Raw genomic sequence first — 25,610 nt, forward strand, 5'->3', positions numbered from 1 at the left:
GGATTTCCCTATTTCCTTTCTTGAAGAGAGGAATTACATTTGCCTCTCTCCAGTCCTCAGGTACGACTCCAGTGGAGAGCGAGGATGCAAAGATCTTCGCAAGTGGCGAAGCAATTGCATTTCTCGCTTCCCAAAGCAGCCGAGGACAAATCTGATCTGGGCCTGGCGACTTGTCAATCTTAATGTTTGACAAAATTTTCAGCACATCAGCTTCGTCTATCTCTATCCATTCCAGCATGCACACCTGCTCTTCAAAGGTTTCATTCACTACAAAGTTCGTTTCTTTCGTAAAGACAGAAGCAAAAAACTCATTTAGGGCTTCCCCTACCTCCTCAGGCTCCACACACAAGTTCCCTATGCTATCCCTGATTGGCCCTACTCTTTCTTTGACCATTCTCTTATTCCTCACGTAAGTGTAAAATGTCTTTGTGTTTTCCCGGATTCCTTCTGCCAAGCCTTTCTCGTGCCCCCTCCTGGCTCTCCTCAGACCATTTTTGAGCTCCTTCCTTGCCTGCATGTAATCCTCTCTAGCTGAACTTGACCCTAGCTTCCTCCACCTTATGTAAGCTACCTTCTTCCTTTTCACTAGAAGTTCCACCGCTCTCGTCATCCAAGGTTCCCTAATCTTACCCCTTCTTGCCTGTCTCAGAGAGACATATTTACTCATCACTCCCAACAACTGTTCCTTAAACCGTCTCCACATGTCGATAGTTCCCTTACCATGGAACAACTGCTCCCAGTCCATGCTTCCTAACTCATGTCTAATCGCATCATAGTTTCCTCTTCCCCAATTAAATATCCTCCCATTCTGCCTAATCCTCTCCTTCACCACAGCTATGTAGAATGTGAGGCAGTTATGGTCACTATCACCAAAATGCTCTCCCACCACAAGATCTGATACCTGCCCTGGCTCGTTTCCGAGCACCAAGTCTAGGATGGCCTCTCCCCTCGTCGGCCTGTCAACGTACTGCATTAGGAAACCCTCCTGAACACACCTTACAAAAACAGCTCCATTCAAATCTTCTGCTCGAAGGAGGTTCCAATCAATATTAGGAAAGTTAAAGTCACCCATTACAACAACCCTACTGCGTGCACACTTTTCCAAAATCTGTCGACCTATGCTTTCTTCAATCTCCCTGCTGCTATTGGGGGGCCTGTAGTAAACCCCTAACGAGGTGACTACTCCCTTGCTGTTCCTAATTTCCACCCATACTGACTCAGTAGGCAGATCTTCCTCGACAAAGGAAGCTTCTGTAGCTGTAATACCCTCTCTGATTAGTAGTGCTACACCCCCTCCTCTTTTTCCCCCCTCCCTATTCTTTTTAAATGTTCTAAACCCTGGAACATCCAGCAACCATTCCTGCCTGTGAGAAACCCATGTCTCTGTTATGGCCACAACATCATAGCACCAGGTACTGATCCATGCTCTAAGTTCATCACTTTTATTCCTGATACTCCTTGCATTAAAGCAAACACACTTTAACCGATCCCTTGGTTCCTTCCCAGGAAAATCCTTCCCACTAGCTGGTCTACCTCTTGCTACTGCCTCACCTGCATCAACGCTCACCTCTGGTATACAGCTCAGGTTCCCACCCCCCTGCCATACTAGTTTAAACCCTCTCGAACTACTCGAGCAAACCTTCCACCCAGGACATTGGTCCCCTTCCAGTTCAGATGCAACCTGTCCTTCTTGTACAGGTCCCACCTTCCCCAGAAGGCATCCCAATTATCAACATATCTGAAGCCCTCCCTCCTACACCAGCTGCGTAGCCACGTGTTCAGCTGCGCCCGCTCCCTGTTCCTCACCTCACTATCTCGTGGCACCGGTAGTAAACCAGAGAACACTACTCTGTTCGTCCTGCTCTGCAGCTTCCATCCTAACTCCCTGAAATCACTTTTTATATCCTCAAACCTATTTCTGGCTATATCATTTGTGCCAATATGTAACACGATTTCTGGCTGTTCGCCCTCCCCTTTTAGAACTTTATACACCCGATCGGAGACGTCCCGGACCCTGGCACCAGGGAGGCAACATACCTTCCGGGAATCCTGATCTTGCCCACAAAATTTCCTGTCGATTCCCCTAACTATCGAGTCCCCTACCACGAGTACTTTTCTATTCTGCCCCCTTCCCTTCTTTGCCACAGTGTCAGGCTCAGTGCCAGAGAACTGACTACTATGGCTTTCCTCTGGTAGGTCATCCCGCCCAGCAGTATCCAAAACGGTATACTTATTGCTGAGGGGAATGCCCACAGGGGATCTCTGCACTGTCTGTCTGTCCCCTTTCCTCCCCCTAACTGTAACCCATCTATCCTCGTCCTGAGCCTTAGGAGTGACCAACTCCCGATAACTCCTCTCAATTACTCAATTCCTCTCAATGCAATCAACAAACACATAGAATTGGACCCGATACGCAAACCCATACATATCAAAACTGGAAATGACACCACTCACCAAGGCCAGACATTATAAATTCCTAGCATGGTGATGAAACATTTGAATGAGAAAAAGCCAGCTCAACAAGCAAGTCAACAACCTTACCCACAGCCTGAGCTACAGATATTTGCTGGAACTTTAAACCGATAATACCCACTTATTCCATAATACAAACAATAATGCAGGTCTAACTCACTTAAATGCTTTTGTTGAGTTGGGAATAAACAATGTCAGTCACTTTCTACTGCAAATTCCAGTTCATGATAAACGGTTTAAAAACTACACAGTTGATAACTGGTTTCATAAGCTATTTTGATGTTAAAATGAACTCGTTGAGAAGGGGTTTTACTGGAGGCAGAAAATATATTTAAAAACATAAAACCTACTTTTTGTTTCAATTTCACAATTAGTCATATCATACTCCATTTTAGATCTTTGTCTACTCAGTCATTTAATGGGATACAAAAAAAAGTGGTATCATAAACAAACAAACAAATTGTATAGAAAAAGTAAACGGAGTGTAATATGTCAGACATTCTATCCCATAATTATCAAGGTGAACTTCTCTGTACAAGGAGTGATCAATAACTGGAACATGTCTGGATTCTTGAGGCCAGTATATTGGACTCATTCAATAAACATCTAAATCCTATAATGGGAAGACAGTAGGGCTGGTATTTGTGAAGTACATGATCGAACATGGACTGAAGGGCCATCTTGTTATTTTGATGAGATCTGCACTCAGATTAGGTACATTCAATGGGACTGGCAATAGTGTAGAATCTTTAGGAAAGGATGGAACATAGAACATTACAATGCAGTACAGGCACTTCGGCCCTCGATGTTGCACCAACCTGTGAAACCAAGCTGAAGCCCATCTAACCTACACTTTTCCATTTTCATCCATATGTTTATCCAATGACCATTTAAATGCCCTTAAAGTTGGCGAGTCTACTACTGTTGTAGGCAGGGCTTTTCAGGCCCTTACCATTCTCTGAGGAAAGAACCTACCTGTGTCATCTCCTATATCTATCACCCCTCAATTTAAAGCTATGTCCCCTTGTGCTAGCCATCTCCATCTGAGGAAAAAGGCTCTCACTGTCCACCCTATCTAATCCTCTGATCATCTTGTATGTCTCTATAAAATCACCTCTTAACCTTTTCTCTAACGAGTACAGCCTCAAGTCCCTCAGCCCTTCCTCATAAGATCTTCCCTCCATACCAGGCAACATCCTGGTAAATATCCTCTGCACCCTTTCCAATGCTTCCATATCCTTCCTATAATCGACCAGAAATGTACGCAACACTCCAAGTGCGGCCGCACCAGAGTTTTGTACAGCTGCAACATGACTGTGACTTAGCGGTTTGGATCAGAAATTGGATAGCGGTAAGAAGACAGGGTGGTGGTTGATAGGAAATGTTCATCCTGGAGTTCAGTTACCTCAAGGATCTGTTTTGGGGCCACTGCTGTTTGTAATTTTTATAAATGACCTGGATGAGGGCATAGAAGGATTGGTTAGTAAATCTGCGGATGACATCAAAGTTGGTGGAGTTGTGGACAGCGTGGAAGGATGTTGCAGGTTACGGAGGGACATAGATAAGCTGCAGAGCTGGGCTGAGAAGTGGCAAATGGAGTTTAATGCAGAAAAGTGTGAAGCGATTCACTTTGGAAGGAGTAACAGGAATACAAAGTACTGGGCTAACAGTAAGATTCTTGATAACAAAGTGAGGAGGTGGATGAACACAGCAGGCCAAGCAGCATCTTAGGAGCAGAAAAGTTGACATTTTGGGCCTAGACCCTTCCTTTTCTGATGAAGGGTTATCTTGAATTCTTCAGCATCTGCAGTTCTCATTATCTCTGGTAAGATTCTTGGTAGTGTAGATGAGCAGGGAGATCTCAGTGTCCATGTACATAGACCCCTGAAAGTTGCCACCCAGGTTGATAGGGTTGTTAAGAAGAAGGCGTACGGTGTGTTAGGTTTTATTGGTAGAGGGATTGATGTAGTATTTTATTTTGAAGAATTAATTTGATTATAAATGGTGGGCAAGCTTTGGGGAGGCAGACTCAATTGAAGTGAATTGTATAATTATCTTGAGGAAATATTTGCAGAGCTGCAAGGAAACGCAAGGGAACGAGACTTGCTGAGTTGTTTCTATAGAAAGCCAGTAAAGACATGACAGGCTGAATGACCTTAATATGCGCTTTGACGATTCCAGGATTCTATGAAAATTTTCAATTGTTACTCAAAATGCGAGAGAGAAAATAAAACAAACAGTGTTTGATGCACTATAATTAGGCTTTCCAGGAAACTGTCATATTATTCATTTCAATTATTTTAGTGCACAGATAATCAATATACCTCTTTTGTCTTAACAGCAACTAATAGGAGATATTCTCTATTGGTGTGCTGCAAGGCTTCAGGGCTATGAGATTCACCAGATGTACTATCTCTCCTGTAACATGCTTATCACAGTATTTCCATATATACCATAGATTAGTAATCCTCAATCTATGCGATCTTTACCATCCAACAGCAAATGAGGAAATTAAATGCTGCATTTTGATTGTTTGACTAATGTGACAATCCTAATAAACAAAAACAATGTGACAATTACGGTTTAAATTATTATAATTTAGAAATGCAACATAGCAGCATTGATGTAATAATTGGAGCAAAAGAAAAATGTTGGACAGATGCATTAGGACATACTCAAATGCCATTGGCCAGTGCATCAAATACAAATCTAGATAGTCTAGCTGTAGGTCCTTCAGAGTCTTACGGCATGCTGTTTCCACATCATCTGGGTGATGCTTGGTGTTCCAAAGTTTAGATGTAATGAAAATATCCTCCCGCTTGATAGACTACAGAAAGACAATGAGATAACAAAAAAAATTGAACTGACTTATATAATCTCTTTTGCTGTTTTATGATACATGCTCCACACACCACTTAGTAAAAATCAGGAATGGATTTCCATTCTGGGGAAACTTGCTTAGTTACACATTTATTGTGATTTTGATCAGAAACATGCAGTCAATATGACACTAGGCCATGTTAGCACACTGGTAAACATACTTTCTTACAGATTAAAGAAGAAGTTTGATTTGGTGATGTGAAATTAAGTGTGTTTACAATACACAAGATTTGAAGAAATAGTCCAGTGAGGTAGAAAGAAGACATTCCAGCAGAATTTCTTTTGATACAGCGTCTTCAGTGCTAGTTAAGAAGTGGAGAGTTTTAATGATGCAGAATGGTGGGATGCAAGGGAAAAATAAATCATCAGAAAAGATTAGAATAGACGTGGTTTCACTGACAGTTGCTAAAATCGATAAATATTTAACATTGACTTTGTAGTGACTTTATAAATATTTTGAAAACAATATCTTCTTTAGACCCAAAGTGCAGCTATGGAAAGGATGAATTTCCCTTGCTTTGAAATCCCTACTTTTGTGTTCAATTTTTTCTGCTTTTAAGCTGCTTTTCAGTATTAGTAGTGAAAAAACAGCTCTGCTTTCGCCTGCTTTTAAATAATTTTCTTACAAAATAGTCACTTTATTGTACAGAAATTGAGCTGGCTGAAACAAAAAGACACATTTTGATGAACTTTTGTATTTTGCATTGAGGACAATTTACAAGATTACCAGTTCAAGGGGGCAACCTACATTAACCATGCATGACAGAAGAGTGCTGACAGAAGAGACAGTGCAATCTGATTGGCCGAGGTGTTGTCATGAAGAATCCACTTGCTAATTTAAACTTGCAAATCTTTTCAAACTTTAAACAAGGCAGTTAACTCAGATTTAAAAGGGTCACCAGACCCGAACTGATAACTCAGATTTCTCTTCACAGATGCTGCCAGATCTGCTCAGCTTTTCCAGCAATTTCTGGAAAGTGGAACAAAAACAACCAAATCAGTAGTCTCCCCTCTTTCAGTCTAACTCTTGGTTTTCTCCTTGATTTGGTATTCTTGTGAACAGTCATGATAAATGCAAGATGAAATTCTTTGACAATTTTTAAGCAATACTAATTTATCTACATTATAAACAACAACTTTACAACGTGGAAGAGCTCAGCCTAAAATCATCTGTAAAAGATAAATGGATCCCTGGTACTATGAAATATTTAACAAACAGACTCTAAAATGTTGGTTTTCATTGTCAAACTGTTAGTAACTGTGGTATCTACCAATAACAAAGTGTCATGAAATGAGTGATAATGGGAACTGCAGATGCTGGAGAATCCAAGATGATAAAATGTGAGGCTGGATGAACACAGCAGGCCCAGCAGCATCTCAGGAGCACAAAAGCTGATGTTTTGGGCCTAGACCCTTCATCAGAGACATGAAATGATTCAGGTTAGAGATTAGAGATAGGCTTGGAGTTGATCACATTCTGAATAGATTATAGGTTGCTAAGATAACCAGTAGTACAGACAAGTGGTACAGATGCGCACCGAAACTGATTAGACAGGCACTGTGTGGCAATGCCAGAAGGGTGTTAGCCCATTACAATGCCAAAGTTGCGGATTACTGAATGTTACACGACTTTATTACATCCTTATTCTTGCAAGAACTCCATTCTCCTAATCTTTGTGCCTCCAGTGCATCTGATCTGATGATGCTATCTTCAACATGGGTATGCCCAACAGGGTTTTTTTTCCTCAAACAATGATCCCCCTAACTGCCTGCCATGGTTAACACAACTCTACTGTCTCCAGCAAAATTACCCCCCCCTCCCCTCAGCCCTTTCCCTCCATCCCAGAACAAGCATAGCATTCCCTTGTCCTTACTGACCAGCCCTGACACTCTGCAGTCAAAGGATTATTCTCTGCCATTTCCACTTCCTCAAAGTATGCCACCAAACATATCCTCCCCTCCCCGACCCTCTATCAGCATTCTGGAGGAATGTTCCCTCTGTCACACCCTGGTCCATTCCTCCATCACACCTAACACTCCCTCACTTCCCCACAGCACCTTACCATTCAATTACAAACGTGTAACACTTACCTATTCACCACCTCCATACTCACTGTCCAAGGTCCCAATCACACCTGCCAGGTGAAGCAGCATTTTATTTGTAATACCATCAATTTGGTCCATGCACCGTATTTTTCAAAAGCGAGACTAAATGCAGGGTTGAGTGACTTTTGTGGAACATCTCTGCTCTATCCATAAGAATGACCCTGATCTTCCAGTTTCTTGCCATTTCAATAAACCATTTTTCTCTCATGCCAACATTTTTCTCCTAGGACTACTGAAGTGCTCAGGGAAATTCAATGTTTCACTTTTCTGCACTTCACAGCTATCGGCAGTCAGTTCAACAACTTCAGAGCATGAACACTATCCTTCATTTTGATTTTCTACCCCCAGCCCTTTGTGGGTCTTATTTGCATCCCATTGTTTTTGGTCTGAGTTTCTTTTTTTGTTCTTATTGAAACCTTCTTATTGCACAGCAATTTTTTACATCTCCATTTCTCCTTTATCAGCATGCATACTCCCTTTGCATTTTGCTCTACACATCATCACAATCTGTTCCACTTACTGCTTCTTCCTCTTTGTAAACAGCACAGGACCATAATTTCCTGTCCCTTTTTACTTCCAAAGAAGAGAGTTTTTCGAGTTGAAGCATTAACTGTTTTTCTCTCCACAGATGCTGCCAGTTCTGTGGAGTTTCTCAAGAGCTATTCTTTTCATACCAAAGTTACTGATGCCTGGCACTGGAAGTGAAATTTTTTTTTTGCTCAGCTAGATATGCATCGGTACATGTTGTTCCAGGTCATGTCAAAGGGACTGCTGGTATCTTTTGTGAATAAAGCAAGATCAAACTACATTTGTTTTTATTTTCTTTTGTGGACCCTGTCCTGTATTAAGACAGTGAATGGTGCTGAGGATCTTGAGAAGAGCATGTAAGATTCTTGATAAAGTTTGCCTTATCATAGAACAGTACAACATAGTGCAGGCCCTTTGGCCCATGATGTTTTGCCAACCTATTATCCTACTAAGATCAATCAACCCTGCATACCCTACATTATACTATCCTCCATGTGCCTACCCAAGAGTTGCTCAAAAGTCTCTAAAGTATCTGATTCCATTACCACTGCTGGCAGCGCATTCCACACACCCACCACTCTCTGTGTGAAGAACCTTCCTCTGACACCTCCCCTATACCTTCCTCCAATCACCTTAAAATCGTGACCCTCATACTAGTCATTTCTGTCCTGGGAAAAAGTCTCTGACTATCCACTCTATCCATGCCTCTTATCATCTTGTACACCTCTATCAAGTCACCTCTCATCCTACTTCTCTCTAATGAAAAAAACCCTAGCTCCCTCAACCTTTCTTCATAAAATTTGCCCACCAGTCCAGGCAGCATGCTGGTAAATCTCCTCTGCACCATCTCTACAGGAAAGATGTGGCAGCTTTAATGAGATGACCAGAACTGAACACAATATTCCAAGAGGGGTCTAACCAGAATTTTGTAGAACTGCAACATAATCTCTCTGCTCTTAAACTCATTTCCACTGTCAATGAAAGCCAACACACCATACGCCTTCTTTAAAACCCTATCAACTTGGGTCGCAACTTTGAGGGATCTGTGGACGTTTACCCCAAGGTCCCTCTGTTCCTGCACACTGCTGAGAATCCTGCCATTAACCCTGCATTCTGCATGCAAATTCAACCTTCCAAAATGAATCACTTCACACTTTTCTGGGCTGAATTCCATCTGCCACTTCTTTGCCCACCTCTGCATCCTGTCAATGTCCTGTTGCAACCTACAATAGCCCTCCACTCTGTCCACAAATTCGCCAACCTTCATGTCATCGGCAAACTTACTAACCCATTCTTCTACTTCCTCATCCAAGTCATTTACAAAGATCACAAAGAGCAGAGGTCCCAAAACAGATCCCTGCGGAACACCACTGGTCACCAAGCTCCAGGCTGAATACTTTCCATCTGCTACCACCCTCTATCTTCTATTGTCAATTTGTATTTGTTTCAAGCATGCTTAAAAGGAAAGCAATATACAAGTGCACTGTATTCATTGCAATGCTACAGGTCCATCATCATTTTACAGCACTAAGTTGATATTACTATACACTGATATTATTGGGACTATATACCACATCTATCTCATGATGTGGGTGGTTATATGTACTGGGTCGTGATTGAGCACAGGCTGATGCATCTTTTAATTGATTTGTGAATTGTGAAAGCAAATGCCAAGGCACTGGAGTAATTCTTAAAAAAAGAACTTAGGGGTACTTAAAAATGTATTAACAGTTACAGGTTACAATGGACTAATTGTAGAAGATTTTTTTTTCTTTATCCATTAACGGGATGAGGGCATCACTGGCTTGGCAGCATTTATTGCCCATCCTTAATTGCCCAGACAGCAGTTCAGAGTCAACCACATTGCTGTGGGTCAGGAGTCACATGAAGGCCAGACCAGATAAGAATGGCAGTTTTCTTCCCTAAAAGGACAGTAGTGAATCAGATAGGTTTTTACCCAACAATGGGTTCATGATCATTAGACTCTTAATTCCAGGTATTTTATTGAATTCAAATTCCACCATCTGCCATGGCAGGATTTGCAACTGGGTCCCCAGAATGTTATCAAGGTCTCTGGATAAATAGTCCAGCGATAAAACCATGAAGCCATTGCCTCCCCTCAACCCAAAATCTTGGATTGCACAGGAGTGGGAGAGAGTGTATGTTCAAATTGTGGAAAATGGGCTGTCATTTCAATACACACACAGCACTTTTAAACTGCATGTCAGTTGCAGTGCCACAAGTAGTGACACTAATTCAACGTCATTGTGTACCAAAGTCAAAATGATCCCTGCCTGCTATATGGTGTCTCCAGAAATGAATCTATACCTGGCTTACACCAGCAGTCCAGCAATGCATGAATCATGTTGCCTGAAAGATACAGTTACATTACCTACTAACATATTTTAGTCTGTAATATAGGGAGATCACTTCGGTTAACTCACAGATGATCAAAACTCCAGAATAAATAACTATAAAAGAATGAAACTCCATTTTGTAGCTTCCCTTTGGGAATGTTAATCAGCCTTAACTTGGAATATATACAGGGGGAAAGTATGAATGGAAAGAGGGTTATGTGGAGATGAAGGATTTGAGTATTACACCCAGAAGGCTTCTAAATCCATTAATATACTGTGGGGTGAAGTGTAGCTTCATATAATCTGTTAGAGATTAAATAAACCACTAATAATCTTTATAAACTGTAAATTTAACTTGGTTTATATCCAAAAAGAAAACACATGCATATAATACCAAATATCTTGATTTTAAATAGTTTCTCTCCCGATTGTGGAAATGGTGGGTTCTGTTCCAATTGATACACAAACTCGCCAGCTTCCTTACTTTATTGACTTGTAATTTTTCATGAAGGACTTCTCCAATTTCATGCTCGTTGCTGTAGCCAAAAGCACAATCTATATGTTGGTATCCGATTTCAAGGGCATAACTGACTGCTGATTTCACCTGCAGAAAGCAAAGTAGCACTGATTCAAATGATGGTGAGGTGTAATATCTCGTTTTAATGATAGATCTGATTCTTCTCAACTTGTATCAAATTGTATTGCAAAATATTTAAGATGCTTAAGATGGGTCATGATTCCCTGGGACCAAGACTTGAATGAATGAATCAATTAATCAATCTAGATTGCATGGGAAGAATTTTACTGATTGAAGGGATTTTGTATTAAGTTGTATTCTTTTGCAGCTTTCAGTTTTTAAGAGGCAAAGTTACACAATGCACACAGTGAATAAATTTAGCATTTGTCTCACTCAGTAAAAGGTGCAGAAGAAACTAGTTTGGGATGTGAAAAATCTAACACTGAAGTTGGCTCACAATGGATTTTGAGTCATAGAGCCGCATAGCATGGACACAGACTCTGTGGTCCAATTTGTTCATCCCAACCAGATGTCCTAAATTAATCTAATCCCATTTGCCAGCATTCGGCCGATACCCCTCTCAGCCCTTCCTATTCATATATTCATCCAGATGCCTTTTCAATATCGTAATTGTACCAGCCTCCACCAATGCAGCTCATTCCATAGATGCACCACCCCTTTCCCCTCTCTTAAACCTTAAACCTATACCCTCTAATTTTTGACCTCCCCTACCCTGGGGAGAATACCTTGGCTATTCATCTTGCCCATGCCCCTCATAATTTTATAAATTTCGATAAGGTCACCCCTCAGCCTCCACTGCCTATTCCGCCTTTCCTTACAGCTCAACTGCCAATCCTGGCAACATCCTTGTAAATCTTTTCTGAACACTTTTAAGTTTCAAACGTCCTTCCTGTATCAGGGAGAACACAATTGCACACAGTATTCTAAATGTGACTAACTAATGTTCTGTACAGCCGCAACATGACCTCACAACTACGATACTTAGTGCACTGACCAATAAAAGCAAACATACCAAAAGCCTTCATCCCTATCCTGTCTACCTGGCACTCAAATTTCAAGGAACTATGCACCTGCTCTCCAAGATGGCTTTGTTCATAACACTCCCCAGAACCTTATCATTAAAAAGAGTACAAATGTTGCCCTAATTTGCCTTTCCAAAATGCAGCACCTCACAGTTATTTAAAATAAACTTCATCTGTCACTCCTCAGCCCATTGGCCCATCTGATCAAGGTCCTGTTGTACTCAGAGGTAACCTTCCTCGCTGTCCACTCTGCATCTAAATTTGGTGTCATCTGCAAACTTATTAACCTTACCTCCTATGTTCACATCTAAATCATTTGTATAAATGACAAATTACAGTGGACCCAGCGCAGAAACAGCTCGTGGCACACTGCTCTAGTTAGGCCCCATTTAGAATACTGTGTCCAGTTTTGGGTCCCACACCTCAGGAAGGACATACTGGCCCTGGAGCGTGTCCACTGGAGATTCACATGGATGGTCCCTGGAATGAACGGCTAGGAATCCTGGGATTGTATGCATTAGAGTTTAGAAGGTTGAGGGGAGATCTAATACAAACTTACAAGATAATGTATGTCTTAGAAAGGGTGGACGCTGGGAAGTTGCTTCTGTTAGGTGGGGAGACTAGGACCCGTGGGCACAGCCTTAGAATTAGAGAGGGTAAATTTAAAATGGAAATGAGGAGACATTTCTTCAGCCAGAGAGTGGTGGGCTTGTGGAATTCATTGCCACGGAGTGCAGTGGAGGCCGGGACGTTAGATGCCTTCAAGGCAGAGATCGATAAATTCTTGATCTCAAAAGGAATCAAGGGCTACGGGGAGAGTGCAGGGAAGCGGAGTTGAAATACCCATCAGCCATGATTTAAATGGCAGAGTGGACCCGTTGGGCCAAATGGCCTTACTTCCACTCTTATGTTTTATGGTCTTATGGTGGTCACAAGCCCCTCCAGTTTGAAAAGCAACCCTCCACCACCACCCTCTGCCTTCTACCTGAGCTAGTTGTGTACCTAAATAGCCATTTCTCCTTGGATTCAATGTGGTCTACCTTCTTAACTTATGAGGAACCTTGTCGAATGCCTTTCTGAATCCCATATACATCATGTCCACTACTCTGCCCTCAATCCTTTTCATTGAGTGTCATTGAAGAAGTAATCAAGTTAGTGAGACAATTTCCCACACACAAAGCCATGTTGACTCGCACAGATTTGTCCTTGCCTTTCCAAATACACGAAAATCCTGTCCCTTAGGATTCCTCCAACAACTTGCCCATTGTATAGGATATGAGCTTTCCAACAGGTGACTTTGCCAAATCCATTGGTGACATTGGCTTTATTCCTCGTTCAAGTGTAGAAGAAAATAAATTATGTTGAGGAACGTGTAGTGGCTAAAATGATTTAAAATAACAAACAATTGACAAGTAAGTATGCTGCAACTTTAGGCACTTACCTGTCCAGCTGAACTTTTCCATGTTCCCAATCCAACTAATGGCATTTTTTGCCCATTGGCAAGAGTAACATAGTCACAACTCATTTTTAGTCCTTGTTGTGTAGCTGTGAATTGTTAAAACAATACAACCTGTTTAAAGCCACAAAAATAATCTGTAAATGGGCAATAATGCAGGGCTGTACAAAACAACAAGTGAGGCAATATTCTCAGTCTGGCTGACAGAAATATCCGGATTGACTTTTGTCTCCAACCCTTGGCTCCCCTTAAAGGGAATCATTTAACTTTACCTTTCTTCCCCAATGACAGAACAATTTATAAGAGCTGTTGACAGTTATTCAAACCAGTATACTATCACTTCACAACGTAACACATTGTTGCACTAAGATTAGATTAGATTCCCTACAGTGTGGAAACAGGCCCTTCGGCCCAACAAGTCCACACTGCCCCTTGCAGCATCCCACCCAGACCCATCCCCTTATAACGCACACACCCCTGAACACTACGCACAATTTAGCACGGCCGATCCACCTAACCTGCACATCTTTGGACTGTGGGGGGAGACTGGAGCACCCGGAGGAAGCCCACGCAGACCCGGGGAGAATGTGCAAACTCCGCAGAGACAGTTACCCGAGGCTGGAATCGAACCCGGGTCCCTGGTGCTGTGAGGCTGCAGTGCTAACCACTGAGCCACCGTGCCACCAGTAATGGCCTTCCTTCAAATGCTTTCGATTATAAAAGACAAATTAATGTTCTCAGCAGAAAAACTGCTTGAGGGGAGTGCAGGTCAGAGAGAGCTGCAGCTTTGCAGTTCTAATTCTGACTGCTTTCCTTCGAACATAGCTCTGAACTGAAAGAGCTGGGTTTGTTGAATTTACCCAATAAATTAATAGCAGTGATTAAATGTGCTCTGCTGTGAATTAATTTTTAAATATTCACAATCGCCAGTCCCCATAGCAAGGCCAGCACTAGGGACCTGGATTTGATTCCACCCTTGTGTTTGCACTGGTTTCCTCCCACAGGCCAAAAGATGTGCAGGCTAGGTGGATTAGCCATGGGGAATGTGGAGATGTGGGGTGTGTAGGTGGGTTGCTCTTCAGTCGGTGTGGACGCAACCGGCTTGTGTAATTCATTGCCGCAGAGTGCAGTGGAGGCCGGGATGTTGGGTGCCTTCAAGGCAGAGATCGACAAATTCTTGATCTCAGAAGGAATCAAGGGCACCGGGGAGAGTGCAGGGAAGTGGAGTTGAAATGCCCATCAGCCATGATTTAAATGGCGGGGTGAACTCGATGGGCCGAATGGCCTCACTTCCACTCCTATGTCTCATGGTCTTATGGACTTACGGCTGAATTCCATGAAACACTAACAAATTAAAGACAAGCGCTGGTTAAAGGTGAAGTGCCTCCTAGATCAAGAGAGGTAAAACAAAACAAAACAAAACAAAAAAAAACAAAACCCATAGCAGTTGTCTGTATAATGCCATTGGCAAAAGATCCAGAAAAAGAGGTCTCTTTCTGCCCTTCAAGGTGAGGATCAATCCATAACATGTGAGGCACAGGGATGAGGAAAGAAATGCTGAAAAAGCAGGGACATGAAGGCACATAACATTTTCTTCATTCATTTTTGTAATGTGTTTGCCCTTTATCCATCCTTAGTTAACACAACATGGAACAGATTAAACATAGTGGCTTACTAGGGCCAATAACTAGGCCTTTGTGTTTATACCTGTCTAATCTTGTTACAATCTTGTAGGTTTCCAAAATGAAATTACCTTTTGTTCTTCTAAACTCCAGTCTTAACCAATTCCGTTTCAATTCATATGTTAATCTTGCCATCCCAGGAATCAATCTGATAGATGTTTGTTACACTTCCTCCATAATTAGGATATCCGTCCTCAGGTATGGAGATGACACTGCATAGAATACTTCAAGTACTTGGGCATCGAACCAGACTCTTTGGCCTTGGGTGACTGTCTGAGTTGTATATTCTCCCCATGTCTGTGTGGGTTTCCTTTGGGTGCTCCAGTTTCCTCCCAAAGTCCAAGGATGTGCAGATTAGGTGGATTGCCCATGGAAAATGCAGGGATACAGGGATAGAGTGCAGGTGAGATGCTCTCCGAAGGGCTGGTGCAGACTTGATGGGCCAAAATAGCCTGTTTCTGTACTGTCAGGGTTCTAGGAATCTCTAAATATATATATATATTTATCCTAAATACACATTCCCTACTTGTTGCGACTGATATTTACTATAGTCTTCTGAAACTCAATGCAATGTTAAATTATTTTTCTGGGAATTGAATGCCTGGTTTCCATTGTGACCTTTACTTTTCTGTGATAATTAACCCAAACTGTACTCTGGAACTAAGATGGAAAGCTTGCAGTTTTACATTTGGTTAAAGAATAATTTTGTTTATTCACTGGCTAAAGTGATTGATTTACACCAAGGTATGTCAGTATTCAAACTTGACAAAGATACTGTAGAAGCATAGAATCGTATTAAACTGGTGGAGGAGGTGGTCATTTTGGCTCTCCAAATCTGCTGTCGTTGAATGATGATGGCTGATCATCCGACTGTTCCCAACTTCTTTGAGCCCTTTAGCCTTGAGAACTATATCTAACTTGTTCTTTAACTAACTCCTAAATGACCTACCTTGTACTCTTAGACTGTGACCCTTGGGTGGAGTCCCCAGTCATGGTATACATCCTTCCTATATTTACACTAACAGGACTAAAACAGTCTTAAGTTTAGAAAAGAGTACCCCTCATTCTTCTAAACTCCAGTGAATATAGTCCTAATCAATCCAGTCTCTCCTCATATCTGATTCCTGGGATGGCAAGAATGAATCTGGTAGACCTTTGTTGCACCTCCTTCACAACAAGAGGAACTTTCCTCAAGCATGGAAACAAAACTGCATAAATACTCGAAGTATGATCTCATCAAGGCCCTTTACAATTGCAGCAAGATATCCCTGCTCCTGTACTCTAATCCTCTCGCTATGAAGGCCAACATACCATTTGCTGCCTTCACTACCTGCTGCATCTGCTTGCTTACTTTCAAGAACTGGTATACAAGGACACCCAGGTCTCCATACTGCCATTCCGATAATTTGCCTTTGTTTTTGCTACCAAAGTGAATAGCCTCAAGTTAATCCATATTATACTTCATCTGCCATTTATTTGCCTACTCATTCAACTTGTCCAAAATCACATTGAAGCGTCCCTGCATCCTCCTCACAATTCATCCTCCCACTCAGTTTTGTGCCATCTGCAAAGTTGCAGATTTGCATTAGTTCCTTCAACTAAAATCACTAAATATATTGTGAATAGCTGGGGTACTAGCATTGATCCCTGCTCTACCCCACTATTCACTGGCTGCTGCTCAGAAAAATCTGTTTATTTGTCACACTTTGATTCCGGTCTGTCAACCAATTCTCTATTCATGTTAGTAGACTACACACGACCACTAATCCCATGCACTTTAATTTTATATACTCCTCTTATGTGGGACTTTATAGGCTTATTTGATGAAAAGATGATCTTTCAGTTATACAGCAAATGTCAATAGGAAACATATTACAGCACTTTGAATAGAGCTGATTACTTTGAAATGGAGTGACTGCTAATACAAACAACTCTAATATAATAAAAACAGCCCAAGCTGCTCCTCGGGAATGTTGTTAAACAAAATGTAACCCTGCACCACCAGAGATATTAGGAAAAACAAGCAAAATTGTATCAAGGAGGCAGGATTGACTAACTGTCACAAAAGGAGGTAGAGACGGGGGGTGGGGATGTTTGGAGGGAATTGGGCTTAGGTCTACCAATAGTGTTGAGAAAAATCAAGAAACCACAGGGGATTGGATTTGAAAAGACAGTGTATAACTGAAGGTATTGAGGAGGTTAAATAAAGAAACAGGGATGAGGGATTTGAAAACAAACTTGAGGATTTTAAATGCCAAATGACAGCTATATTCTACACAGCGGGATTCCATATAAAATGAGTGACAAGTGAAAAAGGATTTTTGTAGCTTTGTCTGCGTAAGAAAGCTTGGCCAAGACAGTGGCTTTTTTCACTTTGAATTATGCCATAAATCCTTGTACATCCACCTGAATCACTGGAAGAAGCAGGCAGCTTTAGTTTACATGACACCCAAAAGTACCCTCTGATTACTGCCTCGCAGTGTCAGCCTCAATTTCTTGCTGAAGCTGGCATACTGCCATATGTCTGCAGGATTCTTGTTTTTCACAAGAATTAGCTGACAAATTCTGCAAGACTTTGTTCTGCCATTTGTCATGGTTGAGCTAAAGACCGACATGAAGCTAGATAATGAGCTAACTAGGTTATGAATAATGAAAATTTCTAAAAAATACTGGTTAATGTCAATGACAATTTTTCTGGCTGGTCAGATAAATGACTATTAGTGTTACATTTAAGTGAAAAAAAACACACACACACTTTTCAATTTCCTAATTTTGACTGGAGTCTGCAGAAGATAGGAGATATAGTTATGGCCTAACATAATGAAGAGAGAATGAGAAAGGGAAATTTGCAAACTGTAGTTAATAAAATTATCAGAAACATAGGGTGGAATCTTCCCAGCTCCTGAATAACAATTACATTGGTGAAAAAGTTGAGAAAATCAAGAGACAGCCAATGAGGATCTAATTGGCAATGAGAATTTCATCTGCAGTTTAACACTTGGTTGGAAAAATGAGACATCTTTCTCCTCATGCCAACTTTTCCAAATAAGTATTGAGCCGCAAATGAGATTCTTGCTCAAAAGCAGTGAGAAACCCGTTTCCGTGCATTATTATGCATTAACTTCTTGTTTATTAGTTCATCTTGCCTCATTGGGAGCAAGATGCGGTTTCCATTCTTCCAACTGCTGGATAGAAATTAGATGCTGACAATTTCTGAAGTGGGTGGGGTGGGGGTGGGGAGTAGCACAGCAATGTGTAGTGATTCTATATGGTTACTGTAACATGCATGTTTCTGGCAAGACCAATCCTGGTCCTTGCTGGCTGGGATCCTCTCATAGGGGACGAGGAGCCAAATGTTGGGCAGCCCACGAGTCTTGGCTCTTTCTGCCCTACAATGGACCATTTTCTCCCGAACTGAGAAAAAAGGGAGGGATTGAGTGAGATGAGAGTGGGTGGCACAGCTGTCAGTGATGGTGCAGATGGAGGGAAGGTATCCTGAGAGATATGTAGCAGAAACCATGCAGGGTTTGTCATGCAGCAGGTTGAGTGGGATTAGCGGTGGTTAGGAGCAAGGGAGAGAAGATATTTCACAGAGTAATGAGAATGGTAGAGCATGAGCCTTGGTGGGAGCTTGATATAATTAAAAGCTAGAGTGTGTGAGGTAGCAGAGAAAAGATGGAGTCACTTAGCCTGAAGAGGGAAGGTTATTGACCTTCTTGCAGGGTTTCAGAGTGTTTCTCTAGATTGTGGCAACTAATTGGCAATGTAGGACCAGGCTGGCAGGGTCAGATGTCATTGACTCTTCTGCCAGTCCTGAATGACAAGGGCAGCCTTCTTCTCTATCACTCTGCCTACCTGGACCTCCAGGTTCCTGTCTACAAAGTTGGGTATCAATATTTCCTTGCCTGCACAACTTTTGTTTTGAATATGGCACTGGTGTCAGGAATCCTGTGACGTCCAAGAATGGTGTGTGCATCAGTTTACAGTGAGTGGGAGCAGGATGCTATAAGGTTGTGCAGCAAAGTTAATGAGGCGAGTTTGGGAAGATGACTTGTTCGGCCTCATGGAGCAAAATTCTCCAGAAATTTTAAATATTAAAAAAATGACAACTGATTTTTCACCTTGAATTTGTATATCATTTATTTTCCTGGTTTATCATCATTTTACCTTGCACTTTGTTTTTGACTTCCCCAGGAAAGCTGGGGGTGGGGATTTATGGAGTTGAAGAGGAAAAACTTCTGCTGTTGTATTTTTCTGATGACCTAAAAAAAGTACTTGGAAACTGTAATCGCACATGCGTACGAACAGTTGTTTGCTGTCAACGAGGCAGAGGCTTTAAGTGTCCCCTATATTTCAGCAGCTGGAAATGTTTTGGTGAAACAGTTGGTGAAACTCCAACTAAGGCAATTAACTGGTGTAAGAGGATCTGATTAAAGAAGTTGATGAACTAGCTTCCTCACATACAACAGCTTGTTGTAAGTTATTGCTCATTGGCTGAACCATTTATGAAATCCTGCATGACCCACTGAACTACGCCTCGTGTCAGCTATTGCAGCTGTTACCATTCAGTTATTTGACAAATGGAATGAATACGAGATATGAGTATGTAGGGATCAAAGCCTCAGAACACATTACCCGGGGAGAGGATGTATAAGAAAAATATTCCTGTAGCAAATAGGAATGCCTGAGAAGGTTGAGGCTTTCTAAGGTTCCAAATATTGAGAATTGTGAAATGTTAGCTGGTGGTTTTAGAATCTGTTCAGTCCCTGTAATCACAATGCACACAATTGTTAATGGTCTTTAAATTTTTTCCAACTCAGCTAATTAGGTAACGGGGATCCAAAGTCGGTAGTGAAAAGGTATTCATCTCAATAAGAGACACTGAGCTACTGTTTATGGATAGAAAACATTCCAATTTTTTTATTTAAAAGAAATCAAGAATTGGGTGGGCAGTTCAGATCTATTTCTGCCTTTCCAAGAGGCATCAATGCTCTAAACTGGTGGTCATGTGGCTCACCTCAATGTGAAAGAATCTAGCAATGGTTCAGGTAATTTGTAAAAAGAGGAAAAATATTCTTTATGAATGCACAATCCATGAAAGTATTCATTCTTACTAATGAGTTTTGAGACGATTTGTGGCTCAGGTTGAGGTTCTGGATGTGAGATTGCTCACTGAGCTGGAAGGTTAGTTTTCAGACGTTTCGTCACCATTCTAAGTAACATCATCAGTGAGCCTCCGATGAAGCGCTGGTGTTAAGTCCCGCTTTCTATTTATCTGGTTAGGTTTCCTTGGGTTGGTGATGTCATCTCCTGCGATGATGTTACCTAGAATGGTGACGAAACATCTGAAAACCAACCTTCCAGCTCAGCGAGCAATCTCACATCCATTCTTACTAATATTTATGATGATGTTTGAATAGTTTTGCTTGACTGATTGCTTATTTTGGGAATTTGGATTACAAATTGAAATGTGTAATCAACAAATGTGTAATGAACACAAAAACAAAATTGAGACAAAACTATCCATGCACTTTGGTCTGTTAAAATTAATTTAATTTTTAAAATATGAGAGAGAGCACTAGTTAGATATGGAAACACAAATAGTATTCTATAGAGGTTCCATATGTATTTTGGAAAGAGTTACACTGAGCACTTCTCCAATAGAAAGTGAGTCTGGGAAATAAATAACATAAAATGAAGAAATGAAAGATGAATTAAAAAGATATTCTGCATCAATCTTCACTATAAAGGAATGAAGTCACATCCCAGAGCTAGCCGTACATCAGGAAATGGCAGGGAGGTAGGAAATCAAGAAAGTTACATTCAGCAGGGTAACAAAGTGTGGAGCTGGATGAACACAGCAGGCCATGCAGCATCTCAGGAGCACAAAAGCTGATGTTTCGGGCCCAGACCCTTGGGTCTGGGTCTGGGCCCGAAACGTCAGCTTTTGTGCTCCTGAGATGCTGTATGGCCTGCTGTGTTCATCCAGCTGCATACTTTGTTATCTTGGATTTTCCAGCATCTGCAGTTCCCATTATCACTGATACATTCAGCAGGGAATTGGTACTAAGTAAGTTGTCAGAGCTGTGGGTTGACAAGAATCTAAGTTCTGACTAACAAACATAGGGTCTTAAAAGTTGTGGGAGAGATAATTGATACGCTAGTTTTGATTTTCCAAACTTACCCGACGAAGGAAAAGTTCCAGGAGATTGGAAAATAGTGAATGCAATTCCTTTATTCAAATAAAAAGGAAGGGGGAAACCATTAGAAGAAGAAACTTCAGTCAATTAGCAGAAGATGTTAGAAGTTCTTCGTAGACTGCCTACAGAGTGGAAGCAGGACATTCAGCCCATCAGATCCACACCAACTTTCTGAAGACCCACCCAAACAACACCAAACTTCCCATGGCTAGTCCATCTAAGCTGCACATCTTTGGATTGTAGGTGGAAACCAAATTCCTGGAGGAAACACAAGCTGGCACAGGGAGAATGTGCAAACTCACCTCAGACAGTTGCCAGAGGCTAGAATCAAACCCAGGTCCCTGGCAACAGTGCTAACCACTGAGCCACCTTGCTGTTCTTAAAGGACATTAAAACAGGGCATTGGAGAAGTTAAAGTGATTCAGGCATGGTATTATGCATAGGAAGTCATGCTTAACCGAATGATTTGAGATCTTGAAAGAATTAACATGTGCGATAAGGAGAATGGGTGGACTTATTGGTCTAGATTTCAAAAAAGTATTTAATAATGATAATCAGCCCAACTTCTATCAATGGTAAACAGGAAGCAGTGATTATAAATGGTAACTTTCTGTTTGGTAAGATGTAATGGTTAGTGTGCCACAGAGATCAATGCAGAGGCCTCAACTTCCTATAATTCAAATAAATGAAGGGATTGAAGATTTGGTTGCAAAGTTTATGATGACAAAAATAGATCGGAAAGTAATTAAGATGATATGAAAGGAGGTTACAAAGGAATATAAACAAGTTAAATAAGAGTGTAAAAATCTGGCAAATGAAGTATATTGTCCCATTGATAGGAAGATTGAAAAAGAAGCACGTGCAGAGGTTCTGGTTGTCTAAGTGCAGAGTTGCAAAAGGTTTGTATGCAAGTAATTATGAAAGTTGATAAAATAGGTTACCATTCCAACTGATGGTAATAATGGACAAGTCAGATCCTAGAGTGAAACAAGTTTCATTTATTTACTGTGGTGGTTAGTTACTGAAGACAATCAAAAATGACTGTCAATACACTTTCAAATGAAAGAACAACAAGTTAATTATATGCAAGGGGGAGTGGGGCAGTAAGAGAAAAATCACTACCCAACTGCACTACGTACAAACGGTTTGGAATGGTCTTATTGATCAACCCTTTTTCCTTTAACAATGTAACAAACCCTAGTGAAGGGTCACTGTCTCGACTTCAAGATTCCCCGTAATTATAGTCATACAACTCGGTAACAGACCCTTCAGTCCAACAAGTCCACATTATGTTCCCAAACTAAACGAGTCTCACTTGCCCGTTTTTTGGCACATATCCCTCTTAAGTACTTATCCATATGTCTCTTAAATATACTTGCATCGACCACTTCATTCAACAGTTTAAAAATATTGTCTCTCTTGTCCTTCAGAACTAGAGGGCATGCTTTTAAGGTCAGAGAAGAAAGTTTTAAGTTCCCCCACCCTAGGGAAAAGACCCTTGTTATTCACCTTATCTATGCCCCTCGTGATTTTCTAAATCTCTTAAAAAGGTTACCCCTCAACTTCCTGTGCTCCAGTGAAAATAAAAAGTCCCAGCCTATTTTTGTATCTCCAGTTTCAGCAACATTGGGACAGTCTTTTCTGAACCCTCTCCAATTTGATAATATCCTTCCTCTAGCAGGGTGACCAGACTGCGCAAAGTACTCCAGAAGATATCTCATCAACATCCTCTACAACCTCAACATGACATCCCAACCTTTATACTCAAAATGTCTGAGCAACAAAGGCAAATGCGCTCAACACTTTCTTAACTGTCCTGTCTACCCGTGACACAAATTTCAAAGAACTATGTACCTGAACCCCCTAGGAACACTATCCAGGGCCACACTATTAATTATACAGGTCCTGCCCTTGTTTGTTTCACAAAAATGCAACACCTCTCATTTATCCAAATTAAACTCCATCTGCTAGTCCTCAGCCCATTGATCATGATCACTTTGTAATCTTAGTGAATCTTCACTGTTCACTATATCACCAATTTCAGCAAATTTCTGCATTCACTTAAGTGCTTTTTAAAAAAAAAGTTAATGTCGCTTTGTCAGACCCTTAAATAAATGGCTTATTTCTTAATGTGTTCTTTAACTCCTCTCCCATAGCCTTCTGTCTCCAAAGCTTTACTTTCAACCATTACCACCCTGCTGCTATCACAAGCCTTTTCTTTCTGAAAGAAACCTGCACATGCCACCTGAACTCCTGGATGATTCAGTCCTTCTATGACATAGGACACTTTGTTATGAGGCAACAGCAGTCTTTTTTCTCCTTGTAATGAATGCACTGAACTGCTCACTTCAGATTCCACATTCACCATGTCAAGATCTGATCTGTTTCATATAAAGTGCTCTCTTTCGCGTCTGAACTCCAGCAGACACAAGCTGAGCTTGTCTGACCTTTCTTCATAAAGGCAACCCACCCATTTCTGGGATAATGGGAACTGCAGATGCTGGAGATTCCAAGATAATAAAATGTGAGGCTGGATGAACACAGCAGGCCAAGCAGCATCTCAGGAGCACAAAAGCTGACGTTTCGGGCCTAGACCCTTCATCAGAGAGGGGGATGGGGGGAGGGAACTGGAATAAATAGGGAGAGAGGGGGAGGCGGACCGAAGATGGAGAGTAAAGAAGATAGGTGGAGAGAGTGTAGGTGGGGAGGTAGGGAGGGGATAGGTCAGTCCAGGGAAGACGGACAGGTCAAGGAGGTGGGATGAGGTTAGTAGGTAGCTGGGGGTGCGGCTTGGGGTGGGAGGAAGGCATGGGTGAGAGGAAGAACCGGTTAGGGAGGCAGAGACAGGTTGGACTGGTTTTGGGATGCAGTGGGTGGGGGGGAAGAGCTGGGCTGGTTGTGTGGTGCAGTGGGGGGAGGGGATGAACTGGGCTGGTTTAGGGATGCAGTAGGGGAAGGGGAGATTTTGAAACTGGTGAAGTCCACATTGATACCATATGGCTGCAGGGTTCCCAGGCGGAATATGAGTTGCTGTTCCTGCAACCTTCGGGTGGCATCATTGTGGCAGTGCAGGAGGCCCATGATGGACATGTCATCAAGAGAATGGGAGGGGGAGTGGAAATGGTTTGCGACTGGGAGGTGCAGTTGTTTGTTGCGAACTGAGCGGAGGTGTTCTGCAAAGCGGTCCCCAAGCCTCCGCTTGGTTTCCCCAATGTAGAGGAAGCCGCACCGGGTACAGTGGATGCAGTATACCACATTGGCAGATGTGCAGGTGAACCTCTGCTTAATGTGGAATGTCATCTTGGGGCCTGGGATGGGGGTGAGGGAGGAGGTGTGGGGACAAGTGTAGCATTTCCTGCGGTTGCAGGGGAAGGTGCCGGGTGTGGTGGGGTTGGAGGGCAGTGTGGAGCGAACAAGGGAGTCACGGAGACAGTGGTCTCTCCGGAAAGCAGACAGGGGAGGGGATGGAAAAATGTCTTGGGTGGTGGGGTCGGATTGTAACTGGCGGAAGTGTCGGAGGATAATGCGTTGTATCCGGAGGTTGGTAGGGTGGTGTGTGAGAACGAGGGGGATCCTCTTGGGGCGGTTGTGGCGGGGGCGGGGTGTGAGGGATGTGTCGCGGGAAATGTGGGAGACGCGGTCAAGGGCGTTCTCGATCACCGTGGGGGGAAAGTTGCGGTCCTTAAAGAACTTGGACATCTGGGATGTGCGGGAGTGGAATGTCTTATCGTGGGAGCAGATGCGGCGGAAGCGGAGGAATTGGGAATAGGGGATGGAATTTTTGCAGGAGGGTGGGTGGGAGGAGGTGTATTCTAGGTAGCTGTGGGAGTCGGTGGGCTTGAAATGGACATCAGTTACAAGCTGGTTGCCTGAGATGGAGACTGAGAGGTCCAGGAAGGTGAGGGATGTGCTGGAGATGGCCCAGGTGAACTGAAGGTTGGGGTGGAAGGTGTTGGTGAAGTAACTGAAGGTTGGGGTGGAAGGTGTTGGTGAAGTAACCATTTCTGGTATTAGTCTAGTAAATGGCTTCAATTACACTTGTATCCTTCCTTTTAAAAGATCAGTACTGTATACAGTCCTCCCAGAGGTGATTACACAAACATCCACGCTAACTGAAGCATTGTCTCCCTACTCTTGTAAACCATTCCACTTGAATAAATTGTAATATTTCATTTTTTTTTAAGAAAAAGGTGTTATAAGGTGGACAAAACCATGCATAGCTTTACAAACCCTCTTAAAATGCATATACTAACGTTTCAGGTATCTTTCCATCGCTAACAAATCTAAATTGAAAATAGAACTGTGTGTTTTTTAACACAATCAATAATAAAAACAAAAATCAAACTCAAGGCTATGTATGGTTCTATCC

At 42.0% G+C, this 25,610-nt stretch overlaps 1 protein-coding gene across 6 annotated transcripts in view; it reads right to left on the reverse strand.

Moving 5' to 3' along the window:
• The window catches only part of akr1a1a (aldo-keto reductase family 1, member A1a (aldehyde reductase)), a 50,742-nt gene that overhangs the window by 22,268 nt on the left and 2,864 nt on the right, over window positions 1–25,610 (reverse strand). For 3 of the 6 annotated variants that reach the window (XM_048547519.2, XM_048547275.2, XM_048547121.2), the window contains exons 2-4: window positions 13,345–13,473; window positions 10,828–10,947; window positions 5,148–5,299 (exon numbers count right to left, since the gene is read on the reverse strand). In XM_048547519.2, the coding sequence (XP_048403476.1) occupies window positions 5,148–5,299; window positions 10,828–10,947; window positions 13,345–13,428 (356 nt within the window). In that variant the 5' untranslated portion in view covers window positions 13,429–13,473. The remainder of the gene's footprint in view (window positions 1–5,147; window positions 5,300–10,827; window positions 10,948–13,344; window positions 13,474–25,610) is intronic. The other 3 variants (XM_048547346.2, XM_048547430.2, XM_048547201.2) reach the window with 1 other exon arrangement.

Source organism: Stegostoma tigrinum, chromosome 1 (assembly GCF_030684315.1).
Source record: "Stegostoma tigrinum isolate sSteTig4 chromosome 1, sSteTig4.hap1, whole genome shotgun sequence".
Taxonomy (NCBI): Eukaryota; Metazoa; Chordata; class Chondrichthyes; order Orectolobiformes; family Stegostomatidae; genus Stegostoma; species Stegostoma tigrinum.